Source organism: Nasonia vitripennis, chromosome 1 (genome assembly GCF_009193385.2).
Source record: "Nasonia vitripennis strain AsymCx chromosome 1, Nvit_psr_1.1, whole genome shotgun sequence".
Lineage (NCBI taxonomy): Eukaryota > Metazoa > Arthropoda > Insecta > Hymenoptera > Pteromalidae > Nasonia > Nasonia vitripennis.
The window spans coordinates 10,663,072-10,679,278 of NC_045757.1; the positions used below are offsets into that span (position 1 = coordinate 10,663,072).

At 35.6% G+C, this 16,207-nt stretch overlaps 7 protein-coding genes across 12 annotated transcripts; 4 read left to right on the forward strand and 3 right to left on the reverse strand.

Moving 5' to 3' along the window:
* The first annotated feature begins 422 nt into the window (after nucleotides 1–422).
* Nucleotides 423–1,518, forward strand: LOC100118605 (protein SREK1IP1). Its single transcript, XM_001602487.5, has 2 exons — nucleotides 423–583; nucleotides 759–1,518. Exons 1-2 carry the CDS (start codon nucleotides 581–583, stop codon nucleotides 1,263–1,265), a joined length of 510 nt encoding a protein of 169 aa, XP_001602537.1. The 5' UTR covers nucleotides 423–580; the 3' UTR covers nucleotides 1,266–1,518.
* LOC100118570 (activating signal cointegrator 1) lies at nucleotides 1,421–3,268 on the reverse strand. Its single transcript, XM_001602454.6, has 2 exons — nucleotides 2,979–3,268; nucleotides 1,421–2,888 (listed from the first exon to the last, which is right to left on the reverse strand). The coding sequence occupies exon 2, from the start codon at nucleotides 2,750–2,752 to the stop codon at nucleotides 1,544–1,546; it is 1,209 nt and encodes a 402-aa protein (XP_001602504.1). The 5' UTR covers nucleotides 2,753–2,888; nucleotides 2,979–3,268; the 3' UTR covers nucleotides 1,421–1,543.
* Nucleotides 3,208–4,600, forward strand: Atp5e (ATP synthase, H+ transporting, mitochondrial F1 complex, epsilon subunit). Of its 2 annotated transcripts, NM_001167968.1 has the most exons (4): nucleotides 3,208–3,337; nucleotides 3,541–3,671; nucleotides 3,790–3,828; nucleotides 4,348–4,600. In NM_001167968.1, the coding sequence occupies exons 1-3, from the start codon at nucleotides 3,309–3,311 to the stop codon at nucleotides 3,801–3,803; spliced, it is 174 nt and encodes a 57-aa protein (NP_001161440.1). In that variant the 5' UTR covers nucleotides 3,208–3,308; the 3' UTR covers nucleotides 3,804–3,828; nucleotides 4,348–4,600. The 2 variants fall into 2 exon arrangements, with proteins under 2 accessions (NP_001161440.1, NP_001161441.1); NM_001167969.1 differs by lacking the exon at nucleotides 3,790–3,828.
* Nucleotides 4,135–7,453, reverse strand: Th1 (negative elongation factor D). Of its 2 annotated transcripts, NM_001129752.2 has the most exon segments (12): nucleotides 4,142–4,396; nucleotides 4,474–4,559; nucleotides 4,631–4,760; nucleotides 4,827–5,178; nucleotides 5,264–5,516; nucleotides 5,595–5,782; nucleotides 5,861–5,991; nucleotides 6,063–6,212; nucleotides 6,306–6,413; nucleotides 6,496–6,715; nucleotides 6,794–6,966; nucleotides 7,057–7,202. In NM_001129752.2, coding segments are annotated over 10 exon segments (1,743 nt in total). In that variant the 5' UTR covers nucleotides 7,057–7,202; the 3' UTR covers nucleotides 4,142–4,396; nucleotides 4,474–4,521.
* A 207-nt stretch (nucleotides 7,454–7,660) lies between these two features.
* Nucleotides 7,661–10,551, reverse strand: LOC100118535 (uncharacterized protein). Its single transcript, NM_001129751.2, is given in 7 exon segments — nucleotides 7,661–8,501; nucleotides 8,578–8,772; nucleotides 8,863–9,112; nucleotides 9,192–9,377; nucleotides 9,445–9,839; nucleotides 9,911–10,309; nucleotides 10,387–10,551. Coding segments are annotated over 7 exon segments (2,301 nt in total). The 5' UTR covers nucleotides 10,489–10,551; the 3' UTR covers nucleotides 7,661–7,727.
* Nucleotides 10,552–11,593: 1,042 nt separating this feature from the next.
* On the forward strand, nucleotides 11,594–14,873 carry DLC-A (dynein light chain A). 4 transcript variants are annotated; one of them, XM_032597753.1, is made up of 3 exons: nucleotides 11,594–12,124; nucleotides 12,475–12,592; nucleotides 12,688–14,408. In XM_032597753.1, the coding sequence occupies exons 2-3, from the start codon at nucleotides 12,485–12,487 to the stop codon at nucleotides 12,847–12,849; spliced, it is 270 nt and encodes an 89-aa protein (XP_032453644.1). In that variant the 5' UTR covers nucleotides 11,594–12,124; nucleotides 12,475–12,484; the 3' UTR covers nucleotides 12,850–14,408.
* Nucleotides 14,874–15,236: 363 nt separating this feature from the next.
* LOC100116659 (guanine nucleotide exchange factor MSS4 homolog) lies at nucleotides 15,237–16,203 on the forward strand. Its single transcript, XM_031926552.2, has 2 exons — nucleotides 15,237–15,572; nucleotides 15,655–16,203. Exons 1-2 carry the CDS (start codon nucleotides 15,444–15,446, stop codon nucleotides 15,898–15,900), a joined length of 375 nt encoding a protein of 124 aa, XP_031782412.1. The 5' UTR covers nucleotides 15,237–15,443; the 3' UTR covers nucleotides 15,901–16,203.
* Nucleotides 16,204–16,207: the final 4 nt, after the last annotated feature.

A 16,207-nucleotide genomic window follows, 5' to 3' on the forward strand; every position in this document is an offset into this window, starting at 1 on the left:
TTCTTTTTTTCTAAGTTTATTTAGTCCATTAGATTTAGGTATTTGTTGTTTTTTAACGTATAGTATAATAATTTTCATCAAACGCCGTTTTTTCTGTTTATTTATTATTTATCTGTGAAAGTAGACATTGTTTATTAGTTTTAGACACTGAACATTTTCAGTATTATGTAGGAAGCTTCTTTGGAGTACAACATCAATAGTTAGTAGTTCTAGTATCTGAAATAAAAACGTAAATCAAAGCCGATTTTTAATAAAATTTAAAAAGGCTTATATACTTTTGTTTTTGAGTACCTAGTCAATGTAGACTTTTAGTATATAGTGCATATATAAAATATATTTTATTTAGTGTTATTCAATATTATTTAAGTTATAGGCAGTTTATTTTCGCGCCAAATTTTAATTTTCACACGACATTTTCTGTTCAATCGATATTCGACGAACTTCAAGTTGACGATCATAACCTCTATAATAACGACAACATATAACGAAAACGGATAACAGTTTATGAACGCGAATTTTAGTTCCTTATGAGAATATATTATTTTTAAGCAACCTTCGTTGAAAAAAATAATCGTTCAAAATGGTAAGTTGAAAAGCTGTATACATCTTGATATTTTTAATATATTGTGTATTATAGATTGAAAACAAAATTCATAAATATTAGAAAAAAAAATTAAAGGTCTCAATAGTTACATACAAGCAGTATGGTAGTTTTAAAGAAAATTAAAATTAAAATTATATTATTCAACTTTCTGCAGCAAATGGATCCAGAGTTCCTTGCAAGGTTGATACCCCAAAACAAAGATGTACGCCCAGCTTGTAAGAAATGTGGTTATGCCGGTCATCTCACCTATCAATGTCGAAACTTTGTCAAAGTTGACCCCAATAAAGAAATCGTCCTCGATGTGAGCAGCACAAGTTCAGATAGTGATGAGAACTACATAACTCCATTGACCGAGTTAAGAGAAAAGGAATTAAAGAAGAAGCTGAAAGAAGTGAAGAAAAAAAAGAAAGAAAAGAAAAAAAAGCGTAAGAAGAAGCATAAGAAGAAAGAATCCAGCGATTCTAGTGATAGTGAAAGTGACAATGACTCTTCATCAGATTCAGAGTCCGACTCTGATGAAGACCACAAAAAGAAACACAAAAAGAAAAAGAAGAAGTCAAAGAGCAAAAAACGAAAGAAACATAGAAAACACAGTTCATCTGACAGTGATGATAGTAACAGCGATAGTGATAATCACTCTCATAAGAAAAAACGAAAATGATTCTATAATATTTTGCGATTGTATTCAAATATAAACTGACTGAATATTCATATTTCATATGAACATATACTTTTTTACATATGTACATAGTTATTTTTCACTTTTAACTTCATAATATATTAAAACAGAATTAAATGAACAAGAAACTTTGTTTATGAAGACTTTTTTTAAGAATGGAATATTTTATCTTTGATTACTTTTATTAATAATGTCTTTTTACACAAATACATAAATAATATGATGAAAAACCAACAACACTGCAACTATCAATTATTAACCTAATTGGCATTCCTTGACATTTGCATTGCTTTTTCCAAACAGTTTAACGCTGCTCTATGAATCACTGAATCCAACTTATATATTTTGTGTTTCCCTTGTATAGGATATTTCATGGGTAACTCGAAATAATTATCACAAATAAAAATGTAAGGACTATCAACTTTGTTATCTGGATAAAGCTTGTCATACTCCTCTTGTGATAAAACGTCAACAACATTAACACACCCAATTAAGCAGCCAGTAGGATAAGATTTAGGAAATTGAATTTCTTCATCTGTTGAAAGCCTGTGCATCTCTTCCAATGATGCTATCTCCTGAGGAGTCGGCTCTTTTGCTGCTGAAGCTATCCAAAGTCTGCCTCTATGAGAGGTGTACCATGTGCGACCTTCTGTTTTCTTGATACCTCTAACTAATAATGAAGCATATGGCTGATGCATACTTAAACATACTCCTTGATCGGATATCTCCAAGTATCCTTTATCTTGAATACGAGTATTTATATGATTGAAATCTTCTTCTCTTTCAATACCACTTGAAGGTAAACTATGGCCAATGTATACAGGTCCCTTCAAAGTTTCAAAGTGGTTATCCTGTGGATAAGGAGACTTAAAATCAAAATGCCTATTATCTTGAATACTATTCATGTTGTTGAACAGTTCTAGAGGATCCTCTTGCTCTTCATGCACCCTGCCAGTGAAATCTACAGACAGTTTCTGTAACAAACGAGATTTGTGCTTCTGCTTGTGAGTGGCATTTTCTAATTTTTTCCACTGCTCTCGCTGCTCTTTGGTCAACCAAAGGTTATTAGCTTGGTAGTAATCACATTCATCGTCAATCACACTTGTTCTGCTAGCACAGTTTTTATCAAACTCCAGTAATTTGTCTCTCAATCTCAAAGTTGCCGAAGCATCAGGCTCTTGGATATTTTTATTGTCAGGAGATCGTTTATTTTTGTTATTCGACTCTTTTGTTAACTTTAAATGTCGCAATGGCTCGTTTTCATAAGTGACCATGTGTCCACAAAAAAAGCATGGTCCAGGCCCTTCACTTAGACATACGATTCTTCCACAATTAATGCAGTTGTTGACAAGTGAATGTTTTGTTGCTTCACAGTCACACAGTGTTCGAGTGATTTCATCTGATAAATTTGACTTGCCTTTTAAGCCTTTCTTACCTCTCTGATTACTATTTTTCCTGCCTTTATTCATTTTTGGACAGCTCTAAAACTTGTATACTTTTTTCTCCTATTTGTGGCTTTAGGTTATGATTCCATTAAAACGTTGTGCAAATTGCACAACTCTTAAAATTTCAGTTTTGCACCTATATGCACCTTAGTCTTATACCCTATTCAAAAATTTAAATGTTTAAAAAATGATTTTTATTTCTAATATAAATACTTGAACATATATCAATTAAAAATATACAAACACTTACACAACTTTCTTCGAAATAGAAATGTGATGAATGCCGTTGTTCATTAAGAGCAAGAACTTGTTATAATTATTAAAAATTTATAATTTCTCTATAAACGAATCGAGCTGGAAAAATTCGTTCAAAAACAAACGTAGTTTACCTATGTTCAGATCATCCCTTACATTATTTTTCATCGATCTCGGCTGCTATATTGCTGCGATGGACGATGGTAGCGCTGTCTCTCATATACATTCGCATTCAACTTCACATTGCTTGAAAATTGGCTGATGTGCGGGCGAGTGTGACATAACCTTTCGTTTCAACAATCCGCAAAGTAATAAAAGAATCAGAATGTCGGCGTGGAGGCAAGCAGGTTTGAAGTAAGTCAACATTAAACGATTACCTTATTTAACAAATCGACGTAACGTATTTAATTGAACAATTGAAAAATTCTTGATGTTCATTTCTGAACCTGACTCCCAGTTATGTAACGGTTATCTTGCTCCTTACTTGCTGTTAATTTGAAATCTAAACGTTGATTATTAATAACATTATTGTCTAATGATTCTTTTTGTCGTATTAGCTACATCAACTACTCACAGATCGCTGCCAAGCTTGTACGTCAAGCTCTGAAAGCAGAGCTTCGAGTTGAGGCTGCAAAGCGTGATGAAGTCAATGTCAAATTCACCCCGTGGAAGGATGGAAAGCCAGCCAGTAAGTAACATAATTCTCTTTAAATAATTTATATGATGATTTTACAATTTAAAAAAAAAATGAATTTTTAAAAATATAATCTCACATTATTGTTAAATTTAAAAACTCTGTTCTATAGATGAAAAGTTTTAATCAAAGAATCAATTAAGGAGGTTTAGTAAGTTGCTACGAAAAGAAAAATCATGATTTAGAGTGTTTAATAATAAACCTTAAACCAACTAATGAATTTTTCCCTTAGCTCCATAAGTTAGCTTGAAAAAAACTCATCAGATACAGTGATAAACTTGGTTGCAAAATTTAAAAAACTAATTAATAACTATGTTTAGCTTATTATGAAAACTTGTGTATAGATCCTAATAAGATAAAAAAACTTGACTGTTAATAATTATAGAATTCCCCTTTCATCCTAAATAATAAAATCCTTAGAGTGTTATTAACAAAGAGCTGATCAAAAGTGTGTGCATCTTTGTATAAACTGCATATATTTATCCAAAATATTTACATTATTCAATTTTTCAATTGTTTTATACAGTTTATCTGTAGTTCATTGACTGAAACTAAAAGCTGTTTCTTTAATACATTTTGTGTGCAGTATTAATAATATTCTTTGTCAGTCTTATATAATAAAATTTCATATTTATAAAAGTTGATAATGTTTACTTCTTTCTTGTTTCAGAAAATCTGTAGATGAACCAATGTCGACAAGTAGAGCTCGCCAGAATGTTCTGAAATATACAAATTCAACCACTGTTATGATTCCATTTAACTTTTTGTTTTAAAATAAATATGGAAATTTACACACCATTTGTACTTTTTTTAGTTACAAGACTCAAAATCTATACTTGAATTATTATCTTCCAGCAATGGGACTTTGGGCTTTACAATATACTGTAAATTATATTTACAAAATTAATAAATATAGTTAAATTAACATTCAATGCATTCACATCAATACATACTAATGAATTCCGAAACCAAATCATTGTCACCATCTCCTCTCATAGATCCAGTGATTTCTTCATTTTCAACCATAGGTAAAAATAATTGAATAAATTCCCCTGAATAAGGTGGCGCGATGGCTTCCAGTACCTACAATAAAAATACAATTGAAATTCATGCTAAAACACTTTACAAAAATAATTCTATAATAAACACCTCTGTGACAAAATATCTTATTAAAGATATATCTGTGTCTCCTCGTTGCCAGCACTGCTTTATATATGAAACTACAGGAACAACACATCCTCTGCTAAGTAGATTTACCATCCTATCAATCAACATTTTTTTCATCTCTAATTGAACCAAAATTTCCAATTCATCTTGCTTGCTTTCAAACAGTTGAATAAGCAATCGAAGCACTTTTGGATGCAGTAAATTATGACAGGCCACCACTTCATCAAGTAAAGCTAAATGAATAGGACAATGTTCTGTACACAGTTTGAAATAGGATGGTTCTGTTACAGTGCATTCCACCCATCTAATAACTCCTACACTAACCACTGGAAACCTGGTAGCAGTAAAATTTTCAAATATAAATTTGTAAAACTAATTACTTTGAAGAACTAACAAACTGTTCAAGCTACAATCACTACCTTATACATTGATATAAAGTATTTATCTCTGCTATAAGTTCTGTTGAGCCTTTGTTAGTGTTACACGTGTTGTGGACTTTTTCAATTGCTTGAATAGTTGTCTTCAGGTCATCCTTGTTAACTTTTCTTTGAACTCCTTTTTTCGCGGCCGTTTCATAAACACTAGCCGCGTAAGCTAACAAGTAAATGTATTTTGATTTATGTTCAGGGTTAATTTTGACTCCTGGTTTGAATAGAGCATCCACTAATAATTCTGAAATAAAACAAAGTTACATGAGAATTTGTAATATAATATGCATTATGAATTCTTGACTCAAAACTTATTATTTACCTAAAAATTGTGGATTTCTTATAAGTTCCGTAGGAGGTGGTTCTGGCAGTGAATAATTTCTAAATAGAACTGTAATATCAGCAGGATTTAAATTATTTCGTGACAACATAGAGGCTAATGCTTGACAAGCAGCTGGGCTTCCTGCAGCACCATTAAGCGCCATCGTTATAGGGGTAACATCATGTCGACTGAAGCAAATTATTTATTTCTTTAGTTCAATTGCACAAAACCTTTACAGTAGTTGTAAATAATCCTTTACTACATACCTTTGTTGAGCACATTTGGTAATTTCTTGGGACAATCTTTTCATCATAAAACCACCTTTAGGTTCTTGAGCCAATATATGCAGTAAAACTTGACTGTAGACATAAGTGTGTTGACCATGGCAGACCATTTTCTAAAATAAAATGTATTAACAAAAGTGTATCTAATGTAGTAAGCTAATGTAAACAGTAAATATCTACTAACGGCACATTCTTGAATACTTGATTGCCAATTTTCAGTATTTCGAAGGAAGCCTGCAATAGCAGTTTTGAGTACTCTGGAAAATACTTCAATTTGCTGAGCTGCAGTCGAGATACTTGTGATTTCTCCTTGAAAGCCAGCATCAGAAATAAGCTTTTAAGAGAAAAAAATAGTATAATAAATTACTTGAAAGTTATCAACAAATTTTTGAAATCCATGTTATCCTGTAGCTGTATAGATACATACTTTTATAGTGAAATTCAACATTAAGCAATCAGGATATTCTTCAGCAAGTCTATATATAAGTGATCTCCATGTGGGATGTTGAATCATCTCTGTCAACCATGCTGGTGTCTACAAATCGCAAGAATAATAATAAGATAATAGTTCTACACAGCAAGTGAAATATGGAGTATAAAAGATAAATCAATCATACCTCTCCCTCTTCTGTAAAAATTTTATCAGCTTTCTTAGGGTCAAAAGTTTTGAGTATCATATCCTTAAGATTATTTTCTACCATAGCTTGAACATCTGTGACTTTTACCCCAGCTAAAATGAGCCATTCAGCTAAAAGATTTGCCATCTGTGCACATGCTGTATAATTTTTTGATAACAGTTCTATGACCGTTTCTGGATTACCTCCAGCTTGGAAATACCTGTAAAAAAATATTGCAACTGGGAATCAGAAAATCAAGTAAGATCTATTTTTATAGACGTAATGAAACTTGACAAACCTTTTAAGCTGTGTAAAAATACCAGGTTCCATAATATAATCTGGAGTGTTAAATTTATCAAGACATTCCTTAAGGACCTGTTGAGGATTCTCTGATGGATCCTCACCACTTATATCATCCCCACGATTCATATCTTCCCAATTGGAATGCTCTTCTCCAAAACTAGGTTCCATCTATCAAAATCAGCAAAAAATTAGTTGGAAGAACAACTAAATTAAGTATTTTTCTTTTTAATACACATTGTTTTGGTAAAAAGGACTTACTTTTATAGCTTTCTGTATGAATTGATGCGTACTATTTTAAGTAACTTAGTTTACTTACAAGTAATTTGTTTTATTATTTTAACAATCAATTTTTAAACACATTATATTTGGTCACGATCTTATACAGGTATACCGCGATCGTATATAAGATCGTGTATTTGGCACTTGTTGTTTATGGAAAAGTAAGGTTATGTTTATACCACGCTATATACAAATATACTAGCTTGTATAGTTGTATGTGTGTGTGTATATATATAGAAAATGGGAAATGACCGTCAATTGTCAATTCGCCTTATTAAGTATCCATCAGCGCCACGAAGTCCGTGTAAAATTAAATGGTGTGGAGAAGTTAGGAACCCTGAGTAGGTTGTCGTTAACAAGGTAAATTGACCGACAGCTAATTTTGACGGAGTTAAACCAAAAGCGACCGCATAGTGACCGGCTTAACTTAAACTGACGAAATTTGAAATCTGATACTTTTTATTGCGGGTGTCATTTAAAATAATATGAATGAACTTTCCACTTAAGATAAAATTTAAATATTGTTTCAATGTATTCATCTATTAGCAATCAATGGTATTTGGTTGAATAAATTACTTTCATAAAAGTAAAAATGTTTTAATCATAATGAATATATCGAAACTTATTTACATAAATTTCATTCATTCATTTCAAGACTCTACATCACAAAATGCTGTCATCATTTCATGATCTTCAGCATCTAATTCTATATTTACAACAGGCGTTTCTTTTATTTTATCTTCTCCTATAGAATTTTCAGCAGTAATAGGAGTCTTGGGTTCAGCATCTTTTTCTTCTTTCTCATTTAGCCCATTTTCATTGCTCTCGTTTTCTTTTGATTTTTTCGTTAAAAGCGAAGCCTCACATTGAGAATTTTCTTCTGCTTTCTTTTCTAAACTTGGTCTGTTTTCGTCATTTTTACTATCTGCAATAGTTATCGAATTCGTTGCATTCCACGATTGAACGGGAGAATTCTCTTTTTTATTTTCTTCTATTCTAGGCCGTTTAAATTGATGTGTTGGATGATTATCGTCTGATTTATTATTTACAACTTCCTGAGCAGCTTCTGATCTAACGAATTCAAAAATTTCACTTGTTTGCGTCTCCTGTTGTGACTCGGGCTCTTGCACTTCGCGTAAGAGCACTAACGTAGGTGCAGAAGGATGAACTATATGACGAGTTTCGGCTAAACCAAGGCTTGCCTCCTCTACAATAGCTGGATTTGTTTCTTGGGATATGGCTATTCCAAAAAGTTTAATCGCATGCGATGTAGGACTCGGCGTTGACACGTGACCGTACGTTTGTAAAATACGTAAAGTTTTCAAAAGTTGCAGTCTGTACTCTATATTGGCTTTGCTAACTGAAATGGAAACTTTTTGTACGTATTGTTCGTATAAAAGCAAGACTACCGTATTTCTTACGCTCTGGAAAATATAATTATTAATTAGTAATTCCTTCAGTTTTCAAGTGTCCAAAGCAAAGTTTTTGTAATGTACTTACATCATAGAACGATTGTTTAAGATAACAGTTCACGTGTGAGAAAATAGATTGTATTGTGGAGAGAACTTGCGAACATAGACTAAGGTCTACACTGTTACAAATACTTGAGTCGGCATTGTGGCTATAATCCTTCACACTCTTGGATTCTTTGAATTGTTCTTTTCTGGTCTTTGTTTTTGAAGAATTTTCAGATTTCTAAAAAGATAATTTCAACGATTCTTTTAAATAAAATGTAACACGACATTACGAATATTATTGAAATAATTTAAATTGAAATTAAATTACCTTTGTAGATAATAATAGAACATTCTTATTGGGAGGCAAAAGATCCTTCTGTATGTGTACAAGGAAATCATCAGCTACCAATTGGAAACCAGATAATGATCTTGTCTGCTGTAACCATACTGTCAGTATTCGATAAGATTGCAACCTTATATTTTTTGCAGATTTATAAGATGATTGATGGGTCCACTCCAATGTTTGCAAGATAAGCTGTTGAATGGTATGGGCATATGGTAATAATTCTTGCTGAAAACTAAAAGATCAAATGATTTATATAAAAATAATATGAATACTTTCATTGTGTACAATTCATTCGATAAGTGCAATGGTACCTGTTAATCAGAGCTTCAAGAACATTTAACAGACTGCAGTGCAATTTTGGCAGTATCCATAAAAGTATGTCTTTGTTGTCTTTGCTACCTTTTTGTAAATTTGCAGGAGTTATTGCCAACCCTCTGCATATGACTTGCAATACTACATTGGGCAGTACAAATTTCTTTCCTTTGCTCCCACCAACCCTAAAATAGTTGAAAGAATGAATCAAGAGTCACTAAAGCAATTTGCTTCTAACAAAAGCACACATACCTCAGTAATGTAGACAAAAAAGTGCAGATGTTAGCAAATCTGTTTTCAAGAGCAGTATAATAGTCAAGTATGTCATGGCAGAGTAGCTTGGATAATTGCAAAATATTGATATTGTGAGAGTGTTCAAGCTCGTACGGTAACTCAGCAGATGTTGTCACAAGATCTTGAAATAAATCATCTATTATACCATAGAGATTGTTGCACAAGTTTATTTGATGATAAACATGACAACTTGCTGTGCTATTATCAGGTAAAATAACTACAGTGTCTTTTGATGAGTGAACAAACAAACGTTCAACTGCTCTCACCAACAGAGAATAACATTTGGCACCAGAAGAGATCAGATGAGTCTTGCTCTCATCTATACACGATGAAATAATTTGGCTAAAAGAGGCCTATAAAAAAAATGGATTTTTTCTAAATCTCCAGTCAATCAAAAATATTAATTCCATCAACAATTGTTTACCTGAAAGCGCGCACAAGATTCTGGGTAATGATACAACAGCACCACAAGTAAATTGATCAAGGCTACATTCTTCTCCTGAGAATACCTAGTATTGATAATTCCTATTATCTGTTTAATGCTATATATGGAAACTCTCTTGTCAAGTTCCGGCACTTGTTTGCAACTGACAAATACAGCACCGATAGCTCTGCACACAGCTGTAAATTCTTGAGAGCCGCTCTGCGCATTGGTCAGTATCTGGGTAATCTTGGTGCTCCAGTGCGGAAAATACTTTATCAAGCTCTCCTTGGAAATTTTGGACGAGAAGTTGGCCAGCAAGTTCAGACCTTGGCAGTGAGTGGCTGCTCGCTCGAGTCTATTATTTATAGCAGTAATAATGCTCTTCTCCACCTGGTCCACCTGCAACAAAAGCAAAGCAAACATGAGCCTCCAAGAATAGCAATGGCAAAAATAGCCAAGCGACCAATGAAATTTACATTTTCTGCGTTGTCGTTGAAGATACTCGAATCCGACAGCAATTCGCTGTACAGGTCCGCGTATTTGCTCTCCTCCCGATTAAAAAACTCCAACAGCTCCATTACTTATAACCTTCAAAACAGACGCAGCGATTAATACACACACCGCCGGCTGTCGACTGCAGCGACCACGTGGGTGCTGCTTCCCCGCACAGCATCGGCGCTCCATGCTATATATGTATACCTATATATATATATATATATATATATATATATATATATAGACCGCGGCTAGCGCGATATACCTATATCACGCAATTTGCTCCTGAGCTCTTCCACTACATATATATATATATATATATATATATATATATATATATATATATATATATATATATATTACCGCCTACGGACTAAGCGGCGCGGCGCATGTGTATACAGGTATACAGCTATGCAGAGCCAGACTATGTATAGCCCATTACGCCAAATCGCTAAACGCTGGCATTAGCTATTCTTTTATTATAACGCGCCTAGTCGATATTCCTATTATACCTATCCGTGCGATAGAAACTGTCGCTTCGCACGTAACGCTCGTATTGTTACACGCTAAATCATCCTCTTTTCAATGCGAATATAAGTTACAGCGCGTCGTTATGTGCATGCGAAACTGTGTGTATTCATTCTTTCATCTCAATTTTATTGAAGAGCGAGTAACGATCGAAAAGCTCACTACATAGACGACGGGCTGATGAAAAGCCGCGTGTTCGAGTGGGCATATTCGTCCTCGTCTCTCACACTCTCAATTCGAGATTTTTTCCGAGCTACATGTAAGAGCTGTAAGTGGCAATACAATCCAAGTTAGGTGTCAGTCGCCGCAGGTCGTGTCTCCGCGGCGCGCGCCTGACATATCGATCCTCCTCCGCGCGGCCGCGACAAAAACAGCGCACATCAAACACCCACGCGCCTACGGATGTGTACGCGTATGTGTGTAACCGTCATCGGGCCATCGAGGAATCATTGGACTGTAAAGATACATCCCACATAAGCCGAAAAGAAAATCCCTAAGGAGAGCGCGGCGGTTATAATACATAAGAGTCGATAAGTCCGCGGCAAACAAGCGAGCAGCTCCTCGAACGCGGCGCGTCTGTTAAAATTACGAATCGCGCGCGTTGCCCGTGGCAATGCATGCCGGGTTGATAGAAGTCGCTGTTAGAAGACCCTGCGCGCGAGCCAATCGTCTCGCTCGTATTCTCCCTCTCTCTCTCATGCTCGGCAGCAGTTCTGGCGGCGTGACTTCTCGCCAGTCTCCGAAACAGCAGAGAGCTGAGAGCAGAATATCATCAGGCAGAGCGGTGCTTTTCTCGACTTTTCGCGGCCACCCAATCAACAGCGAGAGAGACAGTCGTCCTCAGGACTCGCACTCCGCAGCCCAGGTCTCTTGAAATTCACAAGTGCGCGTGTCCTATCACACGCTTCCGGCAAATTATTTCGTGAAGAGGAGCTCGTCGCAGCAGCAGCAGCAACAGCAGCAGGTGAGTGCTCCCGTGTACCTGATACTTACTCACGAGAGTTCGCAAACTTTCGCCGGAGGCCTTGCACCCGTGCGTGTACCTGCGGTAGCTTGCGCCGAGGACACGAGACGAGGGGAGACAGAGAGCGAGTGTCTGTTCACTCTCTCGACCTACTTCTCGAAGGGCTATCGAGGATCGCGTGCAAGCCAGGATCGGCTGCTATTTTTGCGCGCGGCTGCCGAAATTCGGTGTGTATCGACAAAACAGCGGGACCGCCGCCCCCTCCGGTATCCAGCGCGCGATATTCCTCTTTCTCCATCTCCCTCTCTCTTATTCTCTCTTTCTCTCCCTGGAGGCTGTGCGACTTGCGTGCCGGTCGTTCTCGTTTTTTGGGATTTTTCGGGGGGTGATACGCGTGTGGACAAATTGGATATATATCGGCGGGGGCTATGCCGGCTGCTCTGGCCCTGAGGGCGACCGTCAAAGTCTCGCGATTCCACGCAGCCCCCAGGTTATTCTCGGGACCTCTCATCGTGCTGATCGCGCTAGAGAGATGGCTCTTCTTTTCTAAGCTCGACCGTTGTTATTGTTGTTGCAGAGTACTCAAGATGTCGGACCGCAAGGCAGTGATCAAGAACGCCGATATGTCGGAGGAGATGCAGCAGGACGCCGTCGACTGCGCGACCCAGGCTCTTGAGAAGTACAATATCGAGAAGGTGAGTTGTGGCACGCGGCTGCTGACGATGCATAAAAATGCCGCTCGCAGAGAGAAAAGGAGTTCACCGACTGTCTGGGTTTTCATTCTTTGCAGGATATTGCCGCCTACATCAAGAAGGAGTTTGACAAAAAGTACAACCCTACATGGCACTGTATCGTTGGACGAAACTTTGGCAGTTATGTGACGCATGAAACAAGACACTTCATCTACTTTTATTTAGGCCAGGTGGCTATCCTCTTGTTCAAGAGTGGATAAGCCGATCGCTCAAGATTTTTCGTAAAATCTCTGTACTCTTTCTCTTTTTTATCTTTCATAATTTCCCTTTAGACCATGCTCAATACTCCTCCACCGTTCTATCTCTCTCTGGATCTCTTTCTCCTTCTGTCGAGCTATCTTTCACCGACTGTCTAGTCTCTGCTCTTGTTTGTCCTTGGACCAATGCGGTTCAGGCTGTCTTACTTGCAAATAAATCCCAGTAGCCAAATCCTTTTGATCATTGATTGTTTTACACTGCGAAGCAACTGTATTCTTGTGCATGTATGATGAGGGTGATATTCCGTAGGTCTATGGTTCAAGGGCAATTATTTGAAGAGAGGAAGAAACAATTTTAAGAGACAACCCGATCAAGACTGTTTTTCACAAGCTAGAAGGTAGAACGGATTTATAAGAGAAAGAGAATGGAGGCAGATTTAGAGGTGCGCAAAAGGGAATGGAATGATAAATCGACATACTACTTTACATGTTAAAATGTATTTGTGTATGCCACAAGTTTGTTGTGTTCTTGTTTATTAAACTAGGCATATTCGTGTGCATATAAGGTTGGGTTTGGCACTGGCGCTGTTTTAACAATCTAATTACTAGTTTAACTAGTTTAAATTGTATGCATCGATCCATTGATTAAAGGCATGTCTCGTTTTAAAATTTTGAAACAAGCCAACAACCAATTCACCTATTTTTCTTTGTTTGCAAAATTTTGTTACAAAGTGCATTTGATAGAAGGATAATTATATTTAAAAAAAAATGCAAATTTATAAAGATAAAAAATTCCATCCTTTTTTTATAAAATATATATTTAAATATTTTTATCTACAAACTATGTAATCCACTCTTACTGGTCTATGCAAAATTCAGAAAGAGATAAAAATATACATTATTATATATGTACTGATTTTTATTCTATTGGAGAAGAAAAAGAAAACACTAGAACAAAAATGCAAAATTTTTCTGGTATCTTTCCACTTTCATCCATAGCTACCACACATTCTTCTCGCTTTGAAGCGTGAATTATTGTCACGAGTATTGAATAATTATAATACCATAGAATTATGTATATACATATATACATACATATACCTAAGCGCGCGCATAACATCTATATACAATGAGATAAAATTTATACATTGTGCAATTTGTGCATCAAAATAAATGGAAACACTAACGCTCTGTTACGTGCGTTATGTGACGACAGCTAATCGGAGTTTCGCCTTATATGATATTCTATACTGCAGACTTGGTAGTTGTTAAAATAGAGAGATTCATTGTGATTTGTGTATCCGACAAAAAAACAAAAAAAAATGTGTAATCATACCAGCAATGGTTTCCATTTGTCGTCGTCGTCGTCGTCGTCAACTTTGAAAAGAAAAAATCTTGCAAATTCTCTAATTTGACAATCTGTTCCGATTATCTGACGAGTTCAATCAACATATTATACATACATTCAAAGGAAGAAATCGAAAGGGTGAAAAGAGATTGAAAAAGTGAATAAAAATTTTGTGTATCGCACGTTATAAATATATACTATTGTTTTCAATCAACGATCACATTATAACTTATTTGCTTCTACACGCGCGTTTTCCAGCCGAAAGAAAGCGAAATTTCAAAAGAATACGATTCTGTATATAAAACTGCATGAAAAAAAGTTCGAAAAAATAAGGGTAAGGCATTTTGTGATAACGTTTTTGGTTAGCAAGGTAATTTTAAAGAGCACCCGCACATTTGTACGAGTCGAAAATGGAAAGGAAAAGTATAACAAAAAAAAGGAAGAAAAGAAAAACTAGATCAACGATTATGTATTCACGGAAAAAACATTTATGCATGCGAGCATGGCGTAAGATCTCATAGAATCCTCTCGCTTTCGAGCTCTATAGGTATGTATGCATTGATGGCTCTCGCGCGAGCGCACGCCGATTTCCTGCTTTTCGAGGGAACGCGCGAGCAGCATGTGCGTGGGTGTACTGTGTATACGTAAAACAAAATAAAGGGAAAGAAAAGAAAATCAATCCTGTGGTTTCCCCTCTTTTTTCACCTCTTGAATTATCGATTTTATTTAAAATAGCTCTCATTATGCAATTAAGAGCTTTATGTTGCACATGAACGTTAATTTAGTCTCACCTCGTGTGAGCAATTTTTTTTATCCATCTTTTTCATTTGAGACTGGGAAAATTTTTTCGTTGCGACTTGACTTTTTTTTATTAAAAGATCGCAGATTTTTTTCTTATTATCATTTCTTTTTAAGGTTTACAATAATTCTTCAATTGTCCAGCATCGTGATTTGCATTTTTTTACTTTTGCACATGACAAGCGGTTTTACCGACGGGCCGGGCCCGCCGGAAACCGTTTTGATACAAGCGAAGACTTTAGACTTCTATAATATAATAACAATAAAGGCTATGAGCCATCTATACCGATATATAGGTACATCTGTATGTATATGACCAGTCCAACTTGGTCAGGTAAGGTTAGAGTCAGGACAAATGTCTGCTGTGTAGGCAGTGAATTGTAGGTTATTTTTTATAAATCGAATCCTAAAGTAATTATTTTTGTACAAAAAGTAACGCACCAGTCAAACTATGGCAGACAACGATAACTCCATCGACCCCAAAAAAGATGCCGAAGGAAAAAATGCCGAGGTTATTTACTGCGCGTACTGCCCTTCCAAAATACTCAATCCTGGAGCAGCCACTTTTGTAAATATCGATGTAAGTAATGTCGTTGTTTGTTATATTTCAATGCAATCCATAGGAACAACAATCGTCATACGTTGTTTAATTTTGGTTTTAGTTTGCCTTACCTCACATGCTGAGAAAACGTGATGAGGACACTGACAAGAGAGAACCAATAAGCGACTACTGGTTGGTTGATGAAATCAATAATTTTGAGAATATTGGGGTATCTCACAAAGTCGAAAATGTCAAGTACTTAGCGTGTGCTGACTGTGAAAAAGGTCCAGTTGGTTGGCACGATTTAGCAACATTCCGCTCTTACATAGCTCTGAGTAGAGTTAAACATCAGAAGCCGAGTTCATAAATGGCGGATTAATTTAATCTGTCTTGGCATTTATTTTGTGTGCGCTAAGATTTGTTTGTATCAATGAGTGTCACTGTGCCATGGTATGTGCAATTTTTTTTATTTTTTTTTTTAAGTTGCGAAGTAATTACTTATAATGAAAGCACCGACCAAGTTTTTGACAAATGAAACAAACATAATTAAGAGTTTTTGTAAACTTTTTCTATACATTTGCTGTAAGTACAAGTGCAGGTGTTGTGCTTGTCTTAATGTAACTCTAACCATATTTTGAAATACACAAATATTTATCAAAAGAAAAAAAAACGCT

Coding starts and splice junctions, on each gene's coding strand:
- LOC100118570 (XM_001602454.6), bottom strand. CDS start 2,752: ATGAATAAAGGCAGGAAAAATAGTAATCAGAGAGGTAAGAAAGGCTTA.
- Atp5e (NM_001167968.1), top strand. CDS start 3,309: ATGTCGGCGTGGAGGCAAGCAGGTTTGAA. Junction 3,338..3,540: donor TGGAGGCAAGCAGGTTTGAA/GTAAGTCAACAT, acceptor TTGTCGTATTAG/CTACATCAACTACTCACAGA.
- Th1 (XM_016988418.2), bottom strand. CDS start 6,966: ATGGAACCTAGTTTTGGAGAAGAGCATTCCAATTGGGAAGATATGAAT. Junction 5,179..5,263: donor ACTTTATATCAATGTATAAG/GTAGTGATTGTA, acceptor TACTGCTACCAG/GTTTCCAGTGGTTAGTGTAG. Junction 4,560..4,630: donor TTTGGTTTCGGAATTCATTA/GTATGTATTGAT, acceptor TATAATTTACAG/TATATTGTAAAGCCCAAAGT.
- DLC-A (XM_032597742.1), top strand. CDS start 12,326: ATGCCGGCTGCTCTGGCCCTGAGGGCGACCGTCAAAGTCTCGCGATTC. Junction 12,388..12,474: donor CGATTCCACGCAGCCCCCAG/GTTATTCTCGGG, acceptor TTGTTGTTGCAG/AGTACTCAAGATGTCGGACC. Junction 12,593..12,687: donor AGAAGTACAATATCGAGAAG/GTGAGTTGTGGC, acceptor CATTCTTTGCAG/GATATTGCCGCCTACATCAA.
- LOC100116659 (XM_031926552.2), top strand. CDS start 15,444: ATGGCAGACAACGATAACTCCATCGACCCCAAAAAAGATGCCGAAGGA. Junction 15,573..15,654: donor CCACTTTTGTAAATATCGAT/GTAAGTAATGTC, acceptor TTTTGGTTTTAG/TTTGCCTTACCTCACATGCT.